Raw genomic sequence first — 27447 nt, 5'->3', positions numbered from 1 at the left:
ACAGGAACTCCGTGTAAATACGGTATGAGAGCCCTGTTTGGAAGTCCCCTTACACTCATAGCTTGATAAATAATTGAAATGTGTTGGTCTTGAACTGATACAGTACAGGAGCTCAGAGTAAACACAGTATATGAGCCCAGTGTGAATGCTCCCTTTATACTCACAACTTGCTGAGTAATTGATTAGTGTCGATCTGAAAACGAGATAGTAAAGGAGCTCAGTGTGAATGCAATAAAAGAGCCCTGTGCGAAATTCCCATTATACTCACTGCTTGATGAAGAGGAACTCTGAATGTAAGGTTAGCATCATGGAGGAATGAATTTGCGTATTGGTCTTCAGCGATGCAGGAGAGAATAAGTAAACACAGCTTGGTATTGCTGAATCTCTCATCATCTGTCAAAACAGAAATATAACAAAACCTATTATTCAATTTACTTATTTATTCATTTATTTCTAGGAAAGTCATCAAGAATATTATTCATTCCATCTGAGTTCAAACACCTGAAGAATTGCACATTAATATTCAAACTTACTTTGAAAATACATTCTGCAACCATTTAAAATACGTCTCAGACTCACTGTGCAGGTTGATGGCAGGTACATGTACGTGTATACCGTGTCAATAGTTACAGAACACATTTTACAATCAATTCAAATTTTGATTTATAGATGTTAATTGTTATACCCTTTTCTCAGGGCAGTTTCTCAACCCCTATCATTATCCCCAAACTAATTTCTAAGTTTCTAAGTTGGTGCGCAAATATGAAGAAGGCTTCAAAGAAAAAACCTCATGTAATGGCATATGATGCAGTTGTACAGCAATCACAAATCGATGCCCCAAGACATTTTTAATGTAATGTAAGCAATAAGAACATGGCAGCTTGTAGAAATATTTAACTGGAATTGGGAGGGGGGGGGGTGGGGCGAGACGCGTAAACATTTTCAAAGAAACTCAAAAGCGATGGAGCTTGTCCATTTTCCTAAGTAAAATTGAAGGCTTTTGTGCACACTTTTGGTGAATTTTGTGAAAATATAAAGAAAGCGTAAGTTTTCAGCAAGCCCCCCCCCCCCTTCAACTGCATACGGCCATGACTTAAAAAGTGTTGGTTGAAATTGAGAGTATTACCTTTAAGGTCTTGCATGATGATGGAGCAGTAACTAAGAAATGTGACAAGAATGTTGGTAGATCCTCCGGTAGATGGAACTCCTCCAACGGTCTGAGGGTTCTGCAAATCTGATTTCAAGAAGAGCAGGCTGCATGATACCAAATACATCGGTTTCACAAAGATTTAAGTATGACTTAGAGTCGCACTTCAATGCCTAGTTGCGTACGGTAGTAAGGGCATGACCACATTGGTCAGATCATGCGAAGAGAACGCGCACTACTGCGTATTGATCAATAAGATTGCGCATTGGTCAGATCATGCGAAGAGAACGCGCACTACTGCGTATTGATCAATAAGATTGCGCGTTGCATATCATGTGCACGTTGGCATAAAAGTGCGATTAAAGTCATACTTCAATCTTTGTGAAACACCCCCCAGCTACAATAACACCATAAGGCGATATTGTAATTGAACACAATAGCTAACTCTATATTAGCTCCATGTCCTTCCCATTCAATTCATTTATTTGTCAAGTATAAAAAAAAATACATAATGTATATCAAACAAATATCAAGTGAACATTGAACATGAAAATGATTCTACAGACAGGATTCCAAAGTAAAAACAAAATTGCTTGATGAAATAAGGGATCCCAACTAAATTGAAAAATATGTACCCCCTTTCAAACTATGTTTTGCTGAGGGTTAATCAAGACATTCCTGAAAGAGTGAGGGAAATATAACCAAAATGTGAAATTCAAATTTTCACAACGAAACAATAGATGTAAAATAGAATTAAATGTCACTAAACTTTTGTAAGATAACAATACTAGACAAAAAAAATATATAACTGACATTATCAAACTTCCATCAGCTTATAAATGTGAAAACAAATTTATCAAATAATGAATAATAATGTTGGGTATTCATATTGCACCCAATTGCGCAATTTTACGCACTCACAGTGTATGAAGAGCAAGTTTCATGACAAATCAATATTGTTGATTTCACAACAGTTATACACATATGTATGTATGTATTCTAGAAATGTAATTCTGTAAGTTTGCTGATATATTGCTCTATTCATATTTAATGATTTGGGGGGGGGGGATCATTTGCTTCAATTTGTACTGTATGTATTTACATATGAATTAAAATTAATGAATGTGTAAAGTCTTTTGAAAATATGCATTATAAATGAATTTTTGTCGCTACATTGTTATAATTAACTTTTTGAGTATTACTGTCATGCACATACAGTGGGAAAAAGGGGAAGGAGCAATGAATGAGTATAGTAGAAAGGGAACTACTTCTCAAGGCAATTCAATGAATATAGAACAAGAGTGTCGCTAAGGCGAGCACATAATACGCCCGCCTGTAATGCAGAAAATGGAGTTATTGGTCAAGCAAGCAAAGTGGAAGGTGGCAACTTCACCTTTGACCTTCAGACCTCAAAACTGTTAAGCTTTCTGGGATTCATGCTAGTATCATACGCATCAAATTATATGAGCCTAGGTTAAGTTTAACTAAAGTTATCTCATTTACAAAGACTTCAGAAGGGTAAGATGAAAACATGTCAGTATGACCTTGACCTTTGACCTCAAAATCAATAGGGTTCCTGGGATACATGCTAGTATCATACACACCAAATTGTATGAGCCTAGCTTAAGTTAAACTGAAGTTATCGCGTTTACAAGGAAAAGTTAACGTACGGACAGACAGACGGATGGACACTGAGCGTGATATCATAATACGTCCCGTCTAAGACGGGCGTATAATAAAAATGGGATAAAAGTTCAAATGTACTTACTACTGACAACACTAGGCACTGCTGGTGCTTGAGGGGACGTGGGTGTGGTTGGAGCACTGCCGCTAGGGTCCGAATGATTCTAAAAACATGCAACAATAATAAAGATTGATTGCAATTATTCCTTACTTTCAGTTCTAATATTCAAAAGCAAAGGGAGCTTATGGGTGAGATGAAAGACAGAGAGAGAAATAGGATGATAAAGAACAAAAAAGGGATAATGAAAATAGAGAGAAGTGATCTGAAGTAAAGAAAGCAAAATGAAGAAGTATCAAGTAATTGTTACCCATTTTTTCCCCCCCTTTCTTTATATGTTACCCCCAAAAGTGATGATGAAGCTGAAAATGTGCAGTTCACACTCTTTGTTTAAAATACATTAGATTCATAATGCATTGAAGGGAAGAAGTGACTTGGGACATTTTAAATCCCCAATTTTTGTTTTTTGGGTCTGCACCTTCAATGGTTTTTTGAACAGATTATGGCGCCATACTATTGCTGAATATCACTATGATCATAATGATCATGGTGATCCTCATCATCACCATCACCATAATTGTCGTCATCATCATCATCATCATCATCACCACCATCATTACCATAACCATTTCAATCATCACCAAAACCATAATCACCATCATCACCATAACAATCATCATCATTATCATCATCATCATCATCCTCACTATTATTAACATCATCATCATCATCATCACCATTGTCATCATCATCACCATCATCATCACCATTATCAACATCATCATCGTCATCGCCATCGTCGTCGCTGTTGTCATCAACATCACCAATAGGTACTTACATGTGATAGTACTGTAATGAAATTTCTGTTGAGATGAACTGCTTCATAGAGAGCCAGTAATGTTGCATTATTGGGATCTCTCCTATCAATAAAAAAAATATATCATCATCAACATGTATTCAGTCAAAATTCTTACAGAGTTGCGACTGATCCAATCAATTGCAACTCTGGAAAGTCAACATATAAAATGCATGTTTGTTAAAAAAAAAATCTAGATACGAATGTATATCCATAAATCCATTGATTTCTTGACAATTTGGTGTGATCTCCTTTGTTTACAAAGGACATTTTGCAAATTTCCTGTAGAAAAATTTATGACACTGATGGATTTCCATAGAGTTACAAGTGATTGGATAAATCGTAACTCTTTGTAAGACGGGGCCCAGATATCCTGTACAGCAAGAAGATCAAGAAATCTAGAACTTGAGGGTTGACAAACAGAATTTCTTAAAAGTCAAGTCCAAAGCAGCAAATATTTTGAGTTGCACAAATAGAGGAAAATCAGACAAGCATAGCACCGAAAATTTCATTAATATTGGATGTAACATAAAAAAAGTTGTATAGAATTTTGTTTATTTTCACAAAAAGCTCAACTTTAAACATATAAATGTATCTTCTTTTTTTTTTACTTTTGTTGTAAAAAACGATGTGTTAAATAAACATATTGCTTTAACAATTTATTAAATAAACATGTTGCTCATTATGATTAAGTAAAGTTCTAACAATTTTCATTAAATAAAAACCCCAATTAAAAGTCAGAAAACAAATAAATAAAAACATTAAAAAAAATTTACAAAATAGATAAGGATGTGTTGATACCATTTTTTTTTTTCAAATTACATTTGATCAGAATCTCAAGTCCTCCCAAATAGCTACTTGGGGCTTTATCTGAATAATCAGACAAAATTCACTACATTATGCATAAATTAGCATAATTGATTAATTAGTTAAGATATTATTCAGAGAAATTGATGTTACAAATTTTGTAGATTTGCATGCCGATTTCTGTTGCGAATGCCAATGGATAGAAGTTGATAGAAAATATATGAGAAATTGCTAATTTACACACCCTCTCAAATACTAAACATGTTGTGAGGAGGGGGCGGGGGGGGAGTGGGTGGGGATGAGCAATATTTCTTACTTACACATAAGCTCGATGTGTACCTGACTCCTCCGAGACAAACATGTTTCCAACCTGTTAATTGAAAAAAAAAGTTCATATTTGAAGACACAATATTGGTGACTTTTCAGCTCATTATACCTAGATCAAAGCATTTCCCTTTGCATTCTCAAGTTATCGCTGCTATGTGGGGCAATCCAAGGGGGGAATGGTTGAGATGACAGAATATATATTTGGCAAAATAAAGATCAAACCTGAAATAACTCGAAACCATGTCTTTGTAAAGAGTAATCATTCTTTAAAATGTCACTTTTGCCATATACTTTATACATGTTCCAGGGTCGAAGAGGCCTTTAATGTATATGCAAATTAGCTCATTAATATTCAAAATACCTATAATTGTCTACAAATCGATTGCAATGATAAGCAATGGCACTCTTCTAAAAACCTTAACTTCATCATAGGGTTGATCATTTGTCAACTGCCTAGAACATCATTTCAGTCCCTTTGTGACTAGCAAATGCATTCAGCTCATTACCATATCTGATGAATATTCATATATGGCCAACACAGCTCAAAATTGTACATTTTACATCAGATTTACTGCTTAAAAACACTTTCTTCTCATTGAAACTGCAGGAAACTTTCCAAATATATTAGTAATTATATCTACTCCACTGAAATATAATCAGAAATACATTCTAGAATAAAGATGCAAAGATATGACTTCAATTCAATTTACTAACCATAAAAGATATACCAAATAGATAATAAATAGCAGAGTTCAACATTAATTCATTGATCCTTCTGGTTCAGAACAGGTGATGACTTGCATGATCATGTGACCATACATGAGATGTGTCAGCAGTCCATTGTTACGCATGGCACATATGCAATCTGATGCTAGCCAGATGGATTCATATTCTTTATAGATAATTGTTTATATGTATCTATTGTGATACAGTCCCACATGTGTAAAATGCTGCTAGGCAAATCGATGGAATATATCCTTATCAATTTTACATTCTTTACTTACTCCATTCACTTACTTTTGTAAAATTGTTGCCCTTTTTTTCTATCAGCAATCATGTAAAGACAAAAAAATTCTACTTTATCCCTATACTATATCATTTCTCTTTTGACAACCGCTCGACCAGATGAAAAAAATGAAGACCATTGGATTATGGTAATTTTTCCCCCATTTTCCTGTCATTCTCCTTGTCTTATTGTTTGTATATGTTGATTATATGTTTGATTAAGCCGAATAAGATAGTAATAATAACAAATGCCCCCCAAAATGTGTAAACTTCACATTTTACATTTTTACATCCAGTAAGAGGCCATCTATTGTCCATATTTTGTTGAAATTGTTTTGATTTAGTTGGAAACCAAATTTCCATGACATTGTTTTGATTTAGTTGGAAACTCAAGAAAAAAATTTCTTTCTGTACTATGAAAGATCGTTTTCAGTTGCTGTCACGCATAGTCACCATGAAAGGCTACATGTGGGACCACAATGCCATTATTTTCTCTGAACAAACTTACCATTGATGTTATTGAGGAGAGCCATCCACTTCCTTTCTCTTCATCTTGCTGGGCTTTATACCTCCTATGATAAACAAAATGGACACCTCTACAGTAAACAAATATATCGGGCTATGAGAAAGTATAGTGGAATTGTTTATCCCAGGTTGGTCTGGCAATGACTATTTTTCCCTGAGGGGCAAAGCCCTGAGGGAAATATAGTAGTTTTGCCAGTCCAACCGAGGATTAATAATTCCCACTTTGCTTAAGAAGGAAACGCCCGATATATTTGTTTTATATCCTACTTTAGAATTTACGACCACAATCTATGCGCTAAGCTTGCAGAGTCCGGTTACTTGCGTTGAATTACCCACTTTTCCCCAAGAGGAACATTGATTGGTGCCGACGCATTGCGGTCGCTGGACTTGCCCGGGAGAGACAGTTCACTGACCGGTGCGCCCGAGAGTTGAGCTAAATATCCAGTTTTCTGAAATGACGTCAGAATATTGGTATAGCGAAAAATATATTGAGGTCTGACGTCACGCAACATCATAGTTAAAATGTATTTGGTCACATGATGCTATTTGAACTAAATACAGGATTTAATCTATGTAGGATATAATGTTATATATTCTTTTACATATTTTCTATATCTGAACGATCAAAGTTCCAAAAAGTGGTACGAATACTAAAATCAAGATCCCAGACAATTTTGAGCCTCCCTGTAGGAATAAAAGCAATTTCAATTCCAAATCACATAAATGATGTCATAATCAGCTGTGACTTGAAGTCGATTCAGACTCTATATCAAACACAAGGCTTGCAGCAAAGCACAATTCTTTTTTTAGTATTCCTACCTCTATGGGGAACTTAAAATAAATATTTTTTTCCAACACGACTTACTTATGAAATGAAAAATGTGATTTATTCACAAATCACGTCTTATTCAGATCGTGTAGTGTATGGCGGGCGTAATATTCATTCTATCCATATACATTAAAAAAAAAACCTGTGTTCAGTTTAATTTCTATTAAGCCATAGAACATGGAGCATTGTGGTCTGGTGTGTCTTGACTCTCCCTTTGAAACAGAGGGTAATGGGTTTGAATTCCAACCACGCCATAATTTCCATTAGCAAGGAATTATTCTACATTGTGCTGCACTCAACCCAGGTGAGGTAAACCGTACCTGGCATGATTAATTCTGTGAAAACCCGAGCGCCTTAAACACTAGCAGGAGTCAAAGCTTGGGTATAATGCACCATTGAAAAGGTAACTACATTGTCGATGCTACATATTGTATCATATTTATATATTTATCTATTTGTCCATCCATCCATCTATCTACCTATTTATCAATCTACATATCTATCTATTCATCCATCTTACAGTACCTAATAATAATAATTGTCATTTATATAGCGCTTTATCAATCTACGACTGCTCAAAGCGCTTCACAATTGTCATGATTATTATTACCCGGTCACTGGATTCATAGCTTTTCTAGCAGCCTGTTAGGCACTGTCTTGCTAAACCAACCACAATGATGGTTGTTTCCTACCGGTACCCGAATAGCACCTGGGTGAGAGTGGCGAAGTGTGGATTGACATCTTGCCAAATATAGGCCATGGTGGGATTCGAACACACGACCCTCTGATTACAAGACAAGAGTCAGAACCGCTACACGACGATACTTCCACCTACCTATCTCTTTTATCTATCTTATCTACCTATCTTTTCATATTTGTTTTCTGTTTCATGCTAACTCTTTCAAAGCAATCTCATATTACAACAGTTTCTTACCCATTAAAGTCTCCTAGTATTGTTGATATTACATGACCCAATCCCTATAGGATGAAAAAAAAGAGATCAGTCAGTACTTCAAACATAAAATGAAGAATTACATGTGTTACATGGAATATAATAATAACAACAATAATAATTTTAAAAATAAATAATAATAATTATAATATTTATAACACTTGCAAGACACTTAATACAGATGTTTGTAAGTACATAATATAACCATCAAATTCTTTGACAAATTTAAGCAAAGTTAGAAATAAAAACACCATCACTTTCTTAATAGTTTTAATCTATTAATTTCAATTCCTTCAAAACTTTATTGCAGGTAAGTGCCTTCATTACAGAATTGGTTTGTATGAGTGACTTTGTGATTATATCATCATGTTCAGGATTACAAAACATGATTAATCCATTTTCTCCACTCCTTGGGGAGCATTCCAGCATCATTTCGAAAGACTTAACTACAACTTTACTTACATTCAAAGCCAGCTCATCATCCAGAATAGAAAGCTTCACAATGTATGCATTGGCAGACTGAAATAAAGAGAGATGAATAGAACATACAAAATTCAATAACAACGGCAATGACAGCCTGCTTTCATAACTTTTGCTCATTCTCCTGAAGACAAGAACACACTTGTCGAAACGTCGAGTTTGGGTGGTCCTTTTCAGGACCAGCATATGCCCACGAAAGAATAATACATGGTGTACCGTGAAACCACTCCCCTGAACGACATTTACATCTATGTTGGACAAATATCCATTGAAGGGTTCAGTTTTGTAATGTACAAGAACTAGGTAGGACCGGTTGCACAATTATTAGTTTTGGTCGATATTTTATTTCAATGTTAGTCTATTATCGCCAAAAACATTGCTGATAACATGATATATCGCAGAGTCTGAATATTCATTACATATGTTCATTATAAGCTGCAATTCTGTGAGAGTAAGGAAGGGGGAAATAAAAGTCAGGCTATCATCGGCGCTTGTCGATGAAAAGCGGGCATTTGGATACCAACTTTAATATGAAGTTGTGTTAAGGCAATACAGTGCAGCATTTGTAGTTAATAAATAGTCATTAACTTTTCATAATGGACAATATTTTGGTGATATTGTGTTACTGTGATATCAACATAATAACAATAATAATAATGAAATTCTGCTTTTATATAGTACTTAACACATCAGAACAATGTCTCTTAGTGCTTTACAGATATATATAATAATCATAAAACCATTATATTAAATTTTTTTCAATATTGCATATTCTCGATAATATCATAATACCACCCACCACTAATAATTAGTATGGTAACTTTTGGATATAATTACCTCATATTTTCTATAGTTGACAAGGATGGTCAACAAGAGTAGCGCTTCATAGCCATGTTCTCCTCTAGCCACTGGATTAGCCATAATCTGAAATAAAGTATCAATTCAAATCAGAATGCTTAGTTACCGAACTGTTTTAATCATTTCTCACTAGCAGGAAAATTCACTCTACAAAAAATTATATTCATAAGATCATGCAATCTCTACGACCACTCAGTGAATTTAATTTTTTTTGTATGTGTTGTTCACACCTAGCACGTTTAGGTTGCAGTAATATCAAACGACATCATTTCCCTTTTGGTGACTCAATGCCCTGTAATGAGCATGCAAGAACCCTTATGGAGCCTGAAAATCAAAAAGAAATATGCAAACATGTTTAGAAATCGATTTATAAAACAGAAAAGTGCTCCTACCTGGACAATAGACTCAAAGACACTGTTCATCATCAGGTATTCTAGTAATGTGTTCTGACTCACATTATTGGCAACCTAAAACAAAATAAATTGCAAAACAAACATCAGAGTAAACAAATTTGATGATAGATTTAAAGAGAAATGAAGGTAGTTGCAGTAAATGCTGATTTCATGAGAAAGTCTGTAAAACCAAGGTTAATTGTCACTATATTATGGTAGATCTAAATCTGGTACTTTCTGAAGTCATGAAATCTAAGCTGAAATACGATCACACTGAAGACTGCCGACACAGATAAGCACATGTGGGACAGTGTACTAATTCTATTGCTTGGAAAAATACCCGACATCGAGCTTGAAATTTGTGCTTGCTTTGCTAATTTCTCAGCAATTACACAATTTATTCCAAAATCCTTTGGAACACATTCTTTTTTATTCATACATACAGACACTTTGGTGGTGATTCTGTACGAACTAATTTTGAAATCATTACAACTGGCATTTACCTTTAAGTTAGAACTTAATGGTCATGTATAGAATTTTTAATTGTTATGTAGATATAGACTATTGAATCCCCTGCAATGCTCTGGTGACACAAAGAGCTATTTTTTCTGGCAATCTATTTTTTTCTCTTTTTTTAAGCACTATAAAGGCTCTTTCCTCTGTAATGTTAGTGATTGCCAATCACACATGTTTTTGAGGGGGTTATTGCGGCTCAATCTAGGCGAGTCCTATCATTAGAAAATATATTTTACGAAGAACCATAACTCAGAAAAATAATAAATGAAAGCGATTGGTGGTTTTTGTAAGGTCACTGTATGTAAATGTTACAAAACTGCAATTCATTCAGAATTACAGAGTTAAAATGTTCAGTTATAATTTAAAAAACAAATCAAACTTACTGTTGAGATGACAAGAAGTACTTTCAAGGCAAGATTTTTAAGGCTGATAGACTGGTCTCCTGTCAGTATACTGTTCAGTCTCTCAATGAGCATCTACATATTAGTGAATATAAGAGCATAATTATTCCAGTTTTGTTTAATAGTTTAATTTAGTTTAGTTTAATTAAAATTAAATAGCAACAATTATAACAATAATGATGTAGAAGATGATGATGGTGGTGGTTGTGATGATGGTGATGATGGTGGTGGTGGTGGTGATGATGGTAATGATGATGGTGATGATGATGATGATGATGGTAATGATGATGATGGTGATGATGATGATGGTAATAATGATGAAGATGATGATAGTAATTAAAATCAAATAGCAACAATAATAACAATGATGATGGAGATGATGATGATAATGATGATGGTAATGATGGTAATGATGGTGATGACGATGGTGATGGTAATGATGATGGTGATGATGATGGTGATAGTAATGATGATGATGTTGATAGTGATAATGGTGATGATGATGGTGATTATGATGATGGTAATAATGATGATGACGGTAATGAAAATCAAATAGCAACAATAATAACAATAATGATGGAGATGATGATGATGATGATGAAGATGATGATGATGATGATGATGATGACACCGATAATGATGATGGTGATGATGATGATGACGATGATGGTGATGATGATGATGACGATGATGACAATGGTGATGATGATTTTGATGATGGTAATAATGATGATGATGGTGATATGGTGATGATGATGTAATGATGATGATGATGGTGAAGAAGAGAAAGGATGAGAGAGGGGACAAGAATTCAGACATGGACTTGTTGCCCCAAAAGTGAAATATCTCAAGCTCCTTACCTGCATGACCTGTTCCGCAGAATCAAAACCAATGAGAATGTTGATTATATCAAAGCCATGATCCACCATAGCCTTCTGATAAACACCTCGAATCAGCGCACACAATGTCTAAGAAAAAAAAATGACATCATTTTTATATCAAATATAGAAAACAATTAATATGATTCTATAATATTTCATAGTATGGTGATATAACATCATTGTTTTAAGTTCATATGACACATCTGTGCAGGGAAGCATTTAAGCAGATTATCGTTTAAGTTTTGTAGTATGCGCAATAGGAGTACCAAAGTGAAGTAGAATATATATATAGTGGCTGTGCTATACAAATTCATCATATCTAATACATCTCCTTGGTTATCAATTATAAAAAAGATAAATATAAAAATAAATCACAAGTTGATAAGAGGGCCAGAAAATCACCTATTTGAGAAATGTGCTTTTTCAAGAAGATAATAATAAGAAAAAAAAAATTATTTGGCCCTGAATATAGACGCAATAGCCAGAATTCAAAATTTAGCCTGCACAAGTTCTCAAAGGATTTTAAAGTTTTCCATTTACCAATTCAGCAACATATTACACTGCAATCTTAGCATATAACTAAGTGAGCTACACTATCATGTACTAGGTACATAAAGCTAATATTTTCAAGATGAAAAAAAAAATTAATCATGTTCAGGAATACCTATATTACCAATTTCAGGGCCCTATAACAAGCTTAGCGATTGATTATGAGGCTGATATTCACTTTCAATCATACGCAATATTTTGCCATCAATCATAGAAATCAGCTGAACAATCAATCCCTATTAGCTTTATTTTACAAATTCAAGCAATGTCTTAACATTCAGCCATAGCAATATGCAAAAAAAATTTTTTACTGATGTCTCACTCTGAAATTAGTAAAAATAACACCATAAAAATAAGCCAAAAATTCAGCTTATACAGTAAACACTTGGGCCCGTATTCTGAACTCAGGTTTATATTAAGCCATGGTTTAAAGTTGTGGTTTAACTATGGAGAGCCAATTGGGGCACCAATCCCTAATATTACACATCCTATTTATTAACTCATTAGACACATACATTGTTCATAATTGTCTATTGAAGTATTCTGAAGTATTTTTCTTCATTATGAACGCAACAGGAAACAAAATAGTAAACATAAGAGATATACAATATAAACAAAATTTTTGAATTTTTGGCTCCCCATAATTTTAGCACAGAGTTAGACCTGACTTCAGAATACAGGCCTTGTCGTCCAATCACTGTCAACATTGTTGTTAAGACAGATCATTAAATAAAGACTGATTTTAGTACTAACCTGAAGTGCATTGACCACACGGATAGGATAGCTTTCTTCCAGAGCCATTGCACAGTGATAGAACAGAGCATTAATGTTTTCCTGTATCAAAGCAAAGAACATGGTCAGGTTTTCATCATCTTAACCTTAAAATCTAATTATCATATTAAAATTAAAAGTACAGCCTTGGAGATTACATTACACACTACTATTATGCAAAAAAAAAAGCCAGGCCTGGTTTAGGGTGAACACAGAATTTATAATGTGCTCATTTTAGAAAATATAAAGAAATAGAGATAAACTTATTACCAAAGTCTGAACTTTGATGTTAACAAATCAGAATATCTATTTTTTTAAATAGTAAATTTGTATCAAACGTTGGATAAAAATATTCTCAGTACTGCTATCCCGTTGAAAAGAAATATGTTTAACCCACACAAAGTTTATAAACTTAAGAAGAATAAGCACCTGGGCTCCATTGCATAAAAGTTACCATTATGGTAACTTTGCCAGGCAATGGTAACTTGTCTGGAATGCTTGATTTTGACTGGCTGTTGATCAGCGTTACCACGGTACATGTACTGTACATGCAGTTACCAGTAGATGGCAAATTTACCAAAAAAGTAACTTTTATGCAACGGGGGCCTGGTGTAAACATGTATATTGATGCTTGAAAAGAATCATTTGAAATAGAACTGACATCTGGATATCTATTTCTTAACACTATCACACCACCTATTAACAATATTGAATTGAATTTTGTTAACGACGACATCTAAAACTTACTTTCAGGTTAAGCAGGCCAGCAGGAGTCAATTTGTCAAGTTCCTTCTCAATATAACTCACATTCGCCTAGAAAAGTGATGAAAAAAGATGAAGGACAGATAGTATTTTTATAGCATCTTAAAACACAATGGTACAAACCTTAACTTGTTTTATGCTGTAAACAGCGCTTTGTATCCTCTGGAAAAAAAATGCTATATACATGTATATATCCAATCATCATCATCATCTTCAATATCATTATATTATTATTATTACATTTATTTCAAGAACTATTTCAAGAATCTTCATGTATCGGGGCAGAACAGGTAGCAAACTAGTATTTTTTTTCCAAATTTCCTGAATTTATGTATACAGGGCCAGTCTAGGTTTAAATTTCTTCCTCAAATTAACAGCCTGGACTACTTACATGAAATTGTGAATGTTTGCCCCCTAACGATTTAGATTCTAGTTTTGAAAAGCTCAAATGTTCAGCAATACACAGAAAATATAAAGCTCCTACATTCATTTCCCACTCTTAGACAAAATCTCAGTTGTTATCGCTATTTGAATACATTGGTAACTATAACAAAATATTCATATATTTTTGGAAAAGAACAGATCTTACCTTCAGAAGAAAGAATTCATCCCAGAAATTTGCATTGTCTCTTGTTGGGTCTTTCCCCTTCGCAAAATATGAGATAAGAAATTTAAAAAATATAGCAAAGACTTCTTTTCAGGTAGACATATTTAGAAATCAATATTAAGAAGGGCAACTACTAAAGCATTACATGATATGCAAATAAAGATACAATAAATCACGCTTTCATTCTGTATATCATTGGTCCAACTCTCAAGCTTAATCAATGTCTATTACAGCCCAAAAATGAATGAAGAAAAATGGGACCACGTGAGCAAATCGGGTTAAAAAAATGAAGATTCAGACAGATAAATTTGTGAAAGTTTGAACAAAATCAAACATACATGTACTATCATAAGAAACTGAAAGGTTATGGTAGCTAAGGATATCGACATGAAAGTGATTAAAAGTGGTTTCATAATAAATAAAAAAATCATGAAAATATGAGAAATATCCTGGTAAGAAATTTGATATCCCACTCATGTTTATATGGTGACTTTTCACAGTAAGTTTACCCAACGCTCTAGTTAGTTCTTATTCTGTGTGCGGGCAGCTCCCAACATACAAGTACAACAAATTGCAAAATTTCCTATTCTCCTGAACAGAAAGCTCATTTAATTGGTGCTACGCATTTAAGCAGCTTTTTATATATACGGAAGCACAAGATTTGATGTTTGCATATTTATTACCCATTTGTCCATTACTAAACCAATTTTAAAACCCAATTTGAAGAAATACATGTACATGTATGTGTCGCAAATAAAGTAATTTTTTCCCTATCTGACAAAGTACATGGACATGTATTCCAAAGCAATGACCTCCCAACAAGCAAACTTTAGTTTGGGGTTTCTTGACTACCTTTGCTTGTGACATATGACAAGGTGGAAACTAGTATGCAAGCTGCATAGACTCAAATCTGACAATTTAACCAATTATACCATATCTAGAATGAAGACTACACTCCAAACTTCCTGCATGTGTCAAATGTAGAGGCAGCCACTAGTGAATCTAGTCTCACTACTTCAGACTCTGTATTATGCATGGTGCAAATTGAAAAAACAAAGGTCTGTGTCTACAGACTAGGTGGCAACTACAATGTCAACTCACCTGGAAGAATGTGTCGTAAATATGGAGTATCTTCTCTTTCAGTTCAATCTTGCTTTGCGATCCCTGACGGAGTACTTGTTGATTAGGATGAGGCATGTTGAAGGTGGACAGGATGAATACAGATGATCTTGGATCTACAACGGGGATCTGTTTGGATGAAACAGCACAAGAAAATATGCTAGGAAAGATAAAGCTGCACAATAATGCATTTTTAGAACCCTACACTAATTAAATGAAATGTATGGATTCAGAATGATGCTTAATTCTCTCAAAACAATGATAACGAAGCAAATTAAAATGTTACTTTTCATGTATACCTACACTCCCCTCCAAAAGTTTGGGAACACCTGCATTCAGTGTGTGTTTTTCTATACTTGGTAGACTTTATTGATATTCAGGCTCATAAAACAGTTGAATTTTTGATTTAAAGTGAAGATTATACAGCAGTGTAAATTTTGTTATTGATTCAAACAAATGTTTACTCTCTTAAATGGCTGGCTACCAGTCAAGATGGTATTCTCTCAAAATGCTAACTTCTTTTATTACATGCAGTTATTGCAGTTATTCAGAGCTTTTACACTAATACATGTGCAACTTCATTCATTTTTCCTTTTCCTAGTCAGCAGTCAGACACAAAAATAAAATTAAACAATACTCAGTGTTTCACTGATATGGAAAACTTAAAAAAAAAAATTATTGAATAAACATAAAAGACAATAAATCATATATTTCTTTTAAATAACCACAATAACAATCAAAAGGGCGTCAGTTTTTTGTTGATCATGGAAACTCATTTATTGCAAAAAGACTTCACAGTTTATTCTTTGTTTTTGTGAAACTGTAACAAACAAAATAAAATCTAGAATGAATTTTAACTTAAAGGCATGTCTTTCTTTTTCAAAGTGTTCCAATTAGACTGCCTTCTCATCAAAGAATCCTCCTTTGACAGCAATAACAGCACGACACACTCTCGGCATCCTGTTGGTCAACTTGTTGAGGGAGTCACTTGAAATACACTGCCATGCCTTCTGTAGTATCTCCCACAGATGAGTCTCACTTGTTGGGCAAGTTTCTCAAACCTTCCTGTATAGTTCTTCCCAAAGCAGCTCGATGGGATTGAGATCTGGGGACTGGGGCGGTCAATCCATGATTTCCAGGACTTGTTTCTCTTCCTTTTTCTTCAAGTAGTCTTTGCATAGTCTTGACGTGTGTTTTGGGTCATTGTCCTGCTGGAAAACGAATCCTTCTCCGATCAGGCGTTTCCCTGAAGGGATGGCCTTCCGCTGTAGGATTGAATGATAGCCGTCCTGGTTGAGGATACCCTTCCTGGTTGAGGATACCCTCTACACTTTGCAAGCTGCCTACCTTTCCTGCACCAAAGCAACCCCATACCATGACATTCCCACCACCATGTTTCACAGTTGGCTTGATGCACTGGGGTAGCATCTTTTCTCCCTTTCTCCGTCTCACATAGGTACGTCGCTTGCTGCCAAACACCTCGAACTTTGATTCGTCAGACCAAAGAACCTTCTGCCACTGCACCAAAGACCAGTCTTCATGCTTCCTAGCCCAAGCAAGCCTTTTCTTCCGGTTGTTTTCTTTGAGGAGAGGTTTCCTTGAAGCCACACGGCCCATCAGCCCTGCTCCACAGAGACGTCTTCTAACAGTTGAAGAACATACAGGCATCTCATGGGTGTTGTTGAGGTCAGCTGTAATCTGTGGGCAAGTCAGACAACGGTTGCGCAGACTGCTCACCCGAATGTATTTATCTTCAGCAGGAGATGTTGTTTTTGGCCTACCACTTCGTCTCCTGTCCCCATTAGACCCAGTGGCCTCTTTGCGTTTCAGGCTGTAGTGAACAGCATGGATACTGATCTTGAGTTTCCTGGCTATTTCTCGCATGGAGTAGCCTTCTTTCCTCAAAACTACAATTGACTGACGTGTTTCCAAAGAAAGCTGTCTTGTCTTAGCCATTTTTAGTTTTTGACTGACTTCTGACTAAGAGAAACTGAATAGGCAAAATGAATGAAGGTGCACTGGAATAAGTGCAAAAAACTCTGAATAACTTTTGAATTCATGAATTTCAAATTGCACTGATGTCTACTCCACTTCCATGCATTTTCTTTAAAGAAGGATTAGGCATTTGTTAAGTTCAGATGTTTTCCAGGATAAAGATGCAGATTTCCATAAATTAGCTGTCTTATGAACAATACTGAGCAACAAATTCTGAGGACATCTGCTGTAACATTCACAAAATAATGGGAAGAATTTCAGAATAGAACCCCAAACAGAACAATGTTAAAAGAAGTAAGCATTTTTTAGAGAATGCCATCTTGACTGGTAGCCTGCCCTCTTTGGCAGCTGCACGTCTCTTAAGAGCTTTGAATTTGTTTGAATCAATGATAAAATGTACAATGGTGTATAGCCTTCACCAGGGCTCCACACTAACCCTTTTTTTCTACTGGTCCAACCTATTCATGTCGGACCAGTAGATACCCAGTTTTTCAATTTTTTACTGGTCCGAACCTAAAATCTACTGGTCCCAAAAAATAAAGAAAACATTAAAAAAAGGTGTGAGTTTATTTTGCTGTCCTTTCTTGTTACCCCCCCCCCCAAAAAAAAAAAAAATGAAGGAATGAATGAATGAAAGACAAAAAGAAAGAAAGGAAGAAAGAATAAAAGAAAGGAAGGAAGGAAGAAAAAAGCAAAGGTAAAGAAAGGATAGATGTGAAGGAAGGAAAAAAAGAAAGAACTAAGGAAAGAAAGAAGGAAAGGAAGGAAAGAAAGAACAAAAATAAAGAAAGAACGAAAGAAAAAAAGGAAGGAAAGAAAGAAAGAAAGAAAGAAAGAAAGAAAAAAAAAAGAAGGAAAGAAATGATGCAAGCAATAAAGAAAGAAAAAAACAAAAGACAGAAAGTAATGAAAAAAGAAAAAGAAAGAAGGAAAGAAGCAATAAAACAAGAAAGAAAGGGTAAAAGGAGAGATGGAAAGAAGGAAAAAAGAAAGAATAAAAGAAACGAAGGAAGAAAAGAGTAAAGAAAAAATGTGAAGGAAGGAAAAAAAACCAAAGAAGGAAAGGAAGGAAAGAAAGAACAAAAGAAAAAAAGAATGAAGGAAAGAAGGAAAGAAATGAAGCAAGCAATATAGAAAGAAAGAACAAAAGACAAAGTAATGAAAAAAAGAAGGAAAGAAGGAATAAAAAAAGAAAGAAAGGGTAAAAGGAGAGATGGAAAGAAGGAAAACAGAAATAAAGGATTGAAAGAAGGAAGAAATCAAGAAAAGGGAAAATGATAGAAGGAAAAAGGAATGTTGGGAAGGAATAAAGAAGGAAGGAAGCAAGCAAGCAATATAAAAAAAAGAAAGAAAATGTAAAAGAATAAATGAAAGGAAGAACAAAAAAGAAAGACCAAACTTCAAAGAAAGAAAGGAAAGGAAGCAAGCAGTAAATAAAAGGAAGAAAGAAAAGGTAAAAGGATTGATGGAACAAAGGGGAAAAAGAAAGAACAAAAGACAAAGAAGAAAGGAAGGAATGAAAGAGAGAAAGGGCTGAAAGAAGGAATAAAAACAAGAAAGGGTAAAGAAAGGATGGATGGAATGAGGAAAGATAGAAAGTAACAAAGAATGAAGGAAAGAAAGGGGAAAAGAAGGAAGGAAATTAAGAAAGAAAGAAGAGATAAATATAGGATGGATGGACTCAAGAATTAAAGAAAGAAGGAAATCAAAAAAAAAAGAAAAAGACAGAGCATTAGAAATAGAGAAAAATATTAACAGGACAGAAAGAATGAAAGAACAAAAGACAAAGAAAAAGGGAAAATTAAAAAAGAAAGACAGTAAAAGAAGAGAGGGAAGAAACAAAGAAAGATTGAAAAGAAAGAAGGAAAGAAAGATTGAAAGAAAACAAAGGAAGAAAGCTAAAACTATCATCATAAATAAATTATCAGTTTCTTTTTGGCTCAATTAAAATATACTAGTACTAGCTACAAAAGAAACCAAGTGTATCAACACACACACAAATGCATATGTGGGGCTATCATGTATTCAGACGATATCACTCGAAACCCGATCTCTTTGAACTAAAACAGAAGTGAAAATTTCTCCTTTTACTGCTTACAAATGACAGAGTTACCCCAATTTTGGCAATTTTTTAGGAAATATGGACATTATAAGAGCTTCTCATTAGTGTGAAATGTGAATTTTGACAGTTCTGTGAGAGATTTCTGCCAGAGGTTAGCCAAGCAAGCTTCGTCCGTGCAGCCAGTAGGAAATTTACCATGTGGGCTGTGTGGCTGGCTAGCCACGTGTACACTGTATGTTACCCTATCAAAAATTGCATGCGATTCATTCTGTGTGTGTTCTGTGTGTGAATGCCAGAATTCAACGGGAGGAAAAGGGTTCGCAATTTGAGTCATGGAATATTTTTCATGTTTATGTTGGACTAGCGAATTTGACCATTTCTGAAAAAGTTACTGGCCCAACAATAGTTTTTATTACTGTTTATGTCGGACCCATAAATCTTGCTATTTTTGGAAAAATTACTGGCCCGACAATGATATTTTTTACTGGTCATGTCGGACCAGTAAATCTTGCTATTTCTGAAAATCTACCGGTCCGACAGTGATTTTTACCGGTCTGGGACCGTCGGACCGGCGCTAGTGTCGAGCCCTGCCTTCACTTTAAAACAAAAATACAGCTGTACTATGAGGCTTAACTTCAGTAAAGTCTACCAAAGTTCGAAAAACACACACTGAAGGCAGGTGTTCCCAAACTTTTGGAGAGGAGTGTATATGTATGTTTATATCTAGTATTAGATAAGAATATGTTTCAGACAAGGCCACATATTTTATTGGGCATATTTCTACAGCACTAATTGAAGAAATAAAAATGGGGGCAAAATACATCACAATTCACAGATACCTTCTACAAAGTGACTAAATTTTACCAGCATGGCACCAGCAAATCTAGCATACAGTGCGTCCCAAAAAAAACTATACACTTTTGAAATGGCTGCCAAACAAAAAATATAGCACTTTGGGGGAAATAACTTATAGATATGAAAAGCCAATAAAGTCAACTTTCAAGTGACACCAAAAAGTTGGAAAACTATTCATGCTTGAGCGAGCACTGCCCACTGAAACAAAGGGTATGAAAATTAGGGTGGGCCGGAATTAGCCTTCCAATTTCTTTCAGGTTTTTTGTTTGGTACTTGCAAAGTTGAGGGTTATTTGGTGAATTAAAGATCAGTTGTGATCAGTTTGTTGTTTGTGAAAATTTAATGCGTTATTTATTAAATTGAATTTATTACATTGAAATTTAATGCATGAGTGATCGTGAATTGCAATTTTTAGTGCAGCATTTTGTCTTTTTTCATGTGGATCTCAACAATGTGTTTATGAAAGTCAGGAGAAAAGGGGGTAATATGACTTAAGTAGGTGAAGAACGTTGATGGGAGAAAGGTCAACAGAACATTTAGCAACCCCCCCCCCCCCCCCCCCGCTTCTCTCCTCCTCAGACACTAAGCTCGGCTAGGCTGGGCAGGAATTAGCCTTACAATTTTTTGAGTGGTTAGTCCTTTGGAACTTGCTAAGCTAAATTAATGAGTGAGATAAGTTTTGGTTTCTTAGGCAAATTTCATGAGTTACTAAATTGAAATTTAATGCATGAGTGAACAGGAATTGTAATTTTAGTGTAGCATATTCATCTTGTTGACCTCAGAAATGTGTTCGTGAGAGTCAGAGTAATGTGATGGTACCTGTTACAAGCAAGAGGGCGAGATATGCTAAGACTTGGTTAAAAGGGCATTCCTCTTCTTTTTGTCCTTTTACAAATTAAAAGTCATATGTACCCTCCCCTCTCCACCTCCATTTCCCAGCCCCCCTCTCTGTCTCCCTTCCTGGATTGTAGCCTATTCAAAACTTAGCTGCCAAGTGACCGCAGAGATGCCAACCTAAAGGGATGGTTGTCAGGAACATTTACCATATTTGTCAGGAACAAATGGGAGTTTCTCAGGAACATCCCGCGGAGTAGCATCGTTTATACAGGGATGCCACTAGGTGTCCTCCAAAAATACTGAAACTCATCGCGGGCCGGGACAGTGTCCAAGAAAAAAAAATTTAGGGGGGTCCACCTTTAATTTTGGGATGGACACATGTCACAGGTAAAAAATTGGACAAGCAAAAAAAAAAAAAAAAAAAAAAAAAAAAAAAAAATTAGGAGGGGGGGTCTGCCCCCACCTCAAATTTAGGGGAGGGGGGGGGGGAGGACCAAGTGGCTTCTTACCTTGTTGTGATTGATGACTTTGAAGTCAATTAGGACTTAGGTTTGAAAAACTGTTAGTTGTGTGTTTCTCATAGAACGCTAGACCAAAAGCTTCAGTCTCTGTATTTTGGTTGTTCAGCTGAACCGCGTTGGCTCCACTCACCAATACATAGACTGAAGAGTTGTTGGCCCGTACATTAAGACAACGTATCAGCTAACCCAGGGAGATCTGGGCTAGCTGATACGTACGTAACCCAAGGAGCTCCGGCCCGCTTTTCGGGCCGGAGCTCCCCGAGTTCCGTATCAGCATGCAGCAGTAACGTTAGATCTAACATTCGGCGGAAACCCGATTTTCGGATCGTTTTTGGTACATCAAATGTCACATTATGAAAAAATAATTACATCCAAACTTACGAGAAAATATATAAAATTAAGAAACATCGTACCTTAGACCGCAGTTACCGCTAATTCCTTTCAAATGATGATAAAAACTTAGTCATCCTCGATTCCTTCGTTGGTCATCGTAAGTTGCCATCTTGGATGACGTCATCATCTTTACAGTCGTATTTACCAGTCGCTATTATACCGCGATTCGTGCCGCTGATTTGTGCTTGTCTATGTGCGTGCGTTCGGAACTTGTCGCTCGCATTGATTGGCCAGGATATCGATAATTCTAATCAGAAAGCCTTGATAAAAGCATAACTCAATGAACGTAGTAGGCAGTGCGCGCGTTTATAAATTATAGTAGAGAAACTCCCGTTGGTTTACCGTTGGCCACACACACGCTGCATGCACGATACATGTATACACAATACACGCATATACATGCACAATACACAATACACGCATATATACACATGCACAGCAAAGCAATACACAATACACAATACACATGTATTGTAGTTGTTTTTTCCGTAACCTTTTTATTGTTGCCGTAACACCGTAATTGGAGGAATAAAATCGGAACAAATACGGCGAATCCGTAACGGTTGGCATCTCTGTGACCGGTGGCTGATGGTCATTTTTTATTGAATTATTACCAAGAAATTTAATGATTATGATGATTAATGAAATAATTTATAGAAGAAAAAAACCTGAATGTTTGATTGATCACATTGCACATTGAATGAGTTGATTTACTGATAAATTGTTGATGAATTGAAATTGGAAGGCTAATTCCAGCCCACCCTAATTTTCATACCCATTGTTTCAGTGGGCAGTGCTCGCTCAAGCATGAACAGTTTTCCAACTTTTTGGTGTCATTTGAAAGTTGACTTTATAGGCTTTCCATATATGTAAGTCTTTTTCCCCAAACTGCTATATTTTTTATTTGGCAGCCATTTCAAAAGTGTATAGTTTTTTTTGGGACGCACTGTATATTGCAGTACACACCAATCATACACGTGTATCACTCCCCAGATCCCGATTACAACTCCCAAAATCCATCTGTAAAGAAAAACTTTTCTATCATGGAATCTGTGTAATATTTCCAAAGCATGCATAGATTTTAGAATGGGATCACCAATTTAAATCAAAATAAATTTGGCATTTAGCACCCTTTCTCAGTAATGTTTTCTCTTTCATTAAAAAAGCCCTTTTCAGCACTGACTGTTTATGTATTGGATATCAAAGCTACAGTGCAAAGAGATTGTATGATCCAGAAATTTTCAGGTCATTCCATGGCTCCATGCTTTAGAAGAGTTTTGAACATGCAAGACAAAAATATGCGAGCGGCTTCCCCTCATATCATGTACATGTAGAATAACAAGTGGAGCGCCTCTGGCAGTTTCACCTGCATTACGCAATTCAATATTGCAGCGGTGACTTTGAAAACAACAATAGAATAATTATTCACAAAGAACACTAACCATATAATAAAATACTATGTTCATTGACCTTAAATGGCCTTTGACCTTGGTCATGTGACCTGAAATTCGTGTAGGATGTTCACTGATATTTGATGTTGAAGTTTCATGAACTAGATCCATAAACTTTCAAAGTTATGATCACAAATCTACAAATTTATATGCCTACCCCCACATGGCCAAAGTTCATTGACCATAAATGACCTTTGGCCTTGGTCATGTGACCTGAAACTCATGTAGAATGAATGCTCAGTAATACTTGATTACCCTTATGTCCATGTTTTATGAACTAGGTCCATATACTTTTTAAGTTATGATGACATTTCAAAAACTTAACCTTTGGTTAATAAGACTTCAATGTTGATTACCCAACATGGTATAAGTTCATTGACCCTAGATGACCTTTGAACTTGGTCACGTGACCTGAAACTCATTTAGAATATTCAGTAATTTACTTAATTCCCTTAAATCCAAGTTTTACGAACTAGGTACATATACTTTATAAGTTATGATGACATTTCAAAACTTGAACTTTGGTTAAGATTTCAATATTGATTCCCCCAACACGGTCCAAGTTCATTGACCCTAAATGACCTTTGACCTTCTTCTTGTGACCTGAAACTCAAGCAAGATGTTAAGTAATACTTGATTACCCTTATGTCCAATTTGTATGAACTAGATCCATGCACTTTCTAAGTTTATGATGACATTTAAAAAACTTAACCTTCGGTTAGAGGATTTCAATGTTGAAGCCGCTGCCACCGCAGCCGCCGTCGGAAAAGCGGTGCCTAAGTCTCGCTCTGCTTTGCAGGCGAGACAAAAATCAATGAGAAGCAATTTTCTCAAAAATTGAAACTGGTTTTATTGCACCTTCAATATATCAACAGATTCATTTCAAATCTGCTCCTGAAAGAATACATTTTTAGTAATGAATTAAAAAAAAATGAAATTTATGCATTTTCATTTTAATTACAGGTACATGTATTGTATGGGGTAGACAGCTGGCAGCCGTCTGTTTCAAGGAGTTTTTTTACTTTTTTTTTTTTTTTTTAAATTTCTCCTCATACACAGACGGCTCGCTAGCGTGCAGCCACCATTAGGGGACTTGCAATGCAAAATCCCCCCATCGGGGCTCTTCAATTTTTGTCTTTAATGAATAAAAATTTTGAAAATTAACCCGACCAAAATGCAAATTAATATTCCCTCTTGGCATTAATTGCCAAAAAACGGAGAAAAATCAAGTTAAAAAGAACAAAAACAGTGACTTACCTCGGCTGTCGCGCAAATTCACTTCCCCGTTTTATCCGATCTTAAGTACATAAACATATGGCAATTGAGTCCCCTGTACAGATCGCGCTAGAACTTCGGTCTCTGTAATTGTATTTGGTGAGTGAAGCCAACGGAGTTCAGCTGAACAACCAATATAACAGAGACCGAAGCTTTTGGTCTATGTATGGGGCAGCTGCTCATAGTCATAGTCATACGTGTACATGTATGACGTCACACACACAAAAAAAAAATCCTAAGTTTCTTCATCAGATGGATTTTCAGTTTTTCACAAAACTCACTTCCAATGACTAGACTAATTTTTCATTCAATTGAAATTCAGTAAAAAGGAATCAAACTAAAATAAAATTATAGGACTAGGCCCTAATTAAAAACAGACTATAATTCAACTTTTCATCCAAACATTAATGTTAACAAGTTGTTACACACTCCAGTCTTTAAACCTCTCTATTCCTGAACTCAAAATCTGCGTCCGCGGTGACGGTCACAAGTTAAATTATGAAGACTCATTTTTTCGTACGACATTCTGCAGTACAAGCAGGGCGGTTTTGCGCTTGTGCAATTCCAATTCGTGAATCACAGATTAGTGATATCTTCATTGGACATGCGTGTACAAGAATTGCTTGCGCCGATAACGGGTAACGTTAACGTGTCGTCCTAGTTACTCGGTGCAGAGTCAGAAAACGAATCTAAAAAAAAATGAGTGATAAATGACTACATTCATATCGCGAATAAGAGTATGATATACTTACTAAATCATCTGAAACTATACGCTCTACGAAATTACTTCGAGAACACCACTGCATTTACAAATGTTCAATTCGTAATGTGGACTTTTCCGATTTTTAACCAGTTCCACGTCGTCGTCGTACATATTACCGTACATGTAGTTCGCACAATTTCAGCGACGTATGGTGTTGCAAAGAATTAAAGAAAATTGAAAATATACGTGGTATTTTTTTAATCTAAAGAATTTACAGGGGTTCATCCATTATTGATTTGAATAGAGTTTTCCTCTTTGGGCAACTGATATTAAATTTACTTAACTACAACCAGCCTGCATATGCCGACTAAAGACAAATACAACTGAAGTAAGAATTAGTCATAAACAGGAATGAGCGACAAAAAGTTGTAATGTTTGCAAATTTTCTGACAGGAAATGTAGATTGAAATATGCAAAAAATAGGCCAATATAGGACATAGGATTTCAGCTCAAAAGGAAAGCTAATTAAAGAAGAAACATGATCGGGTGAATTTTATATCAATAGAAGGGGACACGCAGTGACGAAGGGGGTGGGGCATGTGCCTCGTATATATGCCCTCTGATTCTGCGCCTGATCATCAGTACTTATAAGATGGGAGAATATCCACAGAAAAAGTGGTCTCAAACATTCAAGTGCTTATAACTTTTTTATTATTTCACGTATTTGTTTCATTTTTCTCAAACTTTCATTGATTTCATTCTTTGATTTTCTGTAAATCATACTGTTCCCAGCTGTATATTCTCCTTAAATGCATTGGCGCCGTTTAGCAAGGATTTTTTTTCCTGTGTGGGCACTGGGGGTCATTGCTTTTTAATGGGGGGGGGGGAGGCAACAATTTTTTTTCTGTGCGTATATGTGTCACAGGGGTGGATACAGCTTTCGCCAACAGGGAGTGAGGCCCAAAATTATTTCCCCCGCTCGGTCCGCGCTCAAAGTTGATTTTTGTTTCTTTGAAGAGGTAGTCCTCACAGTCACTTCTTAGCTATTATATTCTTATAAAACAACCAAAATATGAAATAATCTCATATGCCCTATATAAATAAGTACGAGCGCGAAGCGCGAGCTAATTATTTTTTGTCTTACTTTCATGTATTTTGTCGTGATCAAAAATTTAACATTCTGGGCAATGTTTGTATCCTGAACAAGATGCGTATGTAACTAGATAATTACCGCGAATGCCAAGCGCGAGCAGAAATTTCTAATAAATGTTCTGGTCTGATCGAAAAGGGACCTGTGTTAATGACTGTTTGCAGTTACACATGAAGACGATACATATTTCAACAATTAAATGATGCGAGCGCGAAGCCCGAGCTGAAAATCTTTGACATTCTGACCTGAAAAAAATTATCGTTCTAAGCACTTTTTGTAACCATGAAAGGGATAGGTATGTAACTAATGATGCGAGCGCGAAGCGCCGCCGCGAGCCTACACTGTCAAACAAAAACCTGACTTTACAGAAAAAAAAGAAGATCATTTTGCAGAAAGCAATAACAGAATCATTCTATAAATTCATAAAACAGGATTTTTCTGCAATTTAACATAACAGGTCTGTTTAAAAAGGGGGAATGGGTGTTTTATTTAAAGGGATGGTCCGGGCTGAAAATAATTTTATCTTAATACATTAAGTAGAATTCACTGAGCAAAATGCCGAAAGTTTCATCAAAATCGGATAACAAATAATAAAGTTATTGAAGTTTAAGGTTTAGCAATATTTTGTGAAAACAGTCGTCATGAATATTCATTAGGTGGGCTGAAGATGTCACATCCCC

The 27447-nt window shown here is 35.5% G+C and overlaps 1 protein-coding gene across 1 annotated transcript in view; it reads right to left on the bottom strand.

Moving 5' to 3' along the window:
* Positions 1-25817, bottom strand: part of LOC129272352 (armadillo-like helical domain-containing protein 3) — a 39182-nt gene extending 13365 nt beyond the window's left edge. Inside the window, exons 1-17 of the mRNA XM_064107429.1 lie at positions 25667-25817; positions 15508-15654; positions 14389-14445; positions 13785-13850; positions 13020-13100; positions 11697-11804; positions 10819-10911; positions 9920-9994; positions 9507-9593; positions 8652-8708; positions 8172-8215; positions 6392-6455; positions 4872-4921; positions 3727-3808; positions 2916-2994; positions 1127-1234; positions 269-393 (exon numbers count right to left, since the gene is read on the bottom strand). Coding sequence (XP_063963499.1) covers positions 269-393; positions 1127-1234; positions 2916-2994; positions 3727-3808; positions 4872-4921; positions 6392-6455; positions 8172-8215; positions 8652-8708; positions 9507-9593; positions 9920-9994; positions 10819-10911; positions 11697-11804; positions 13020-13100; positions 13785-13850; positions 14389-14445; positions 15508-15654; positions 25667-25720 — 1377 coding nt within the window. The 5' untranslated portion in view covers positions 25721-25817. The remainder of the gene's footprint in view (positions 1-268; positions 394-1126; positions 1235-2915; positions 2995-3726; positions 3809-4871; positions 4922-6391; positions 6456-8171; positions 8216-8651; positions 8709-9506; positions 9594-9919; positions 9995-10818; positions 10912-11696; positions 11805-13019; positions 13101-13784; positions 13851-14388; positions 14446-15507; positions 15655-25666) is intronic.
* Positions 25818-27447: the final 1630 nt, after the last annotated feature.

Source organism: Lytechinus pictus, chromosome 12 (genome assembly GCF_037042905.1).
Source record: "Lytechinus pictus isolate F3 Inbred chromosome 12, Lp3.0, whole genome shotgun sequence".
Classification (NCBI taxonomy): domain Eukaryota; kingdom Metazoa; phylum Echinodermata; class Echinoidea; order Temnopleuroida; family Toxopneustidae; genus Lytechinus; species Lytechinus pictus.
The sequence above is the reverse complement of the archived record's forward strand: the minus strand, read 5'-3'. Positions and strand labels throughout refer to the sequence as shown.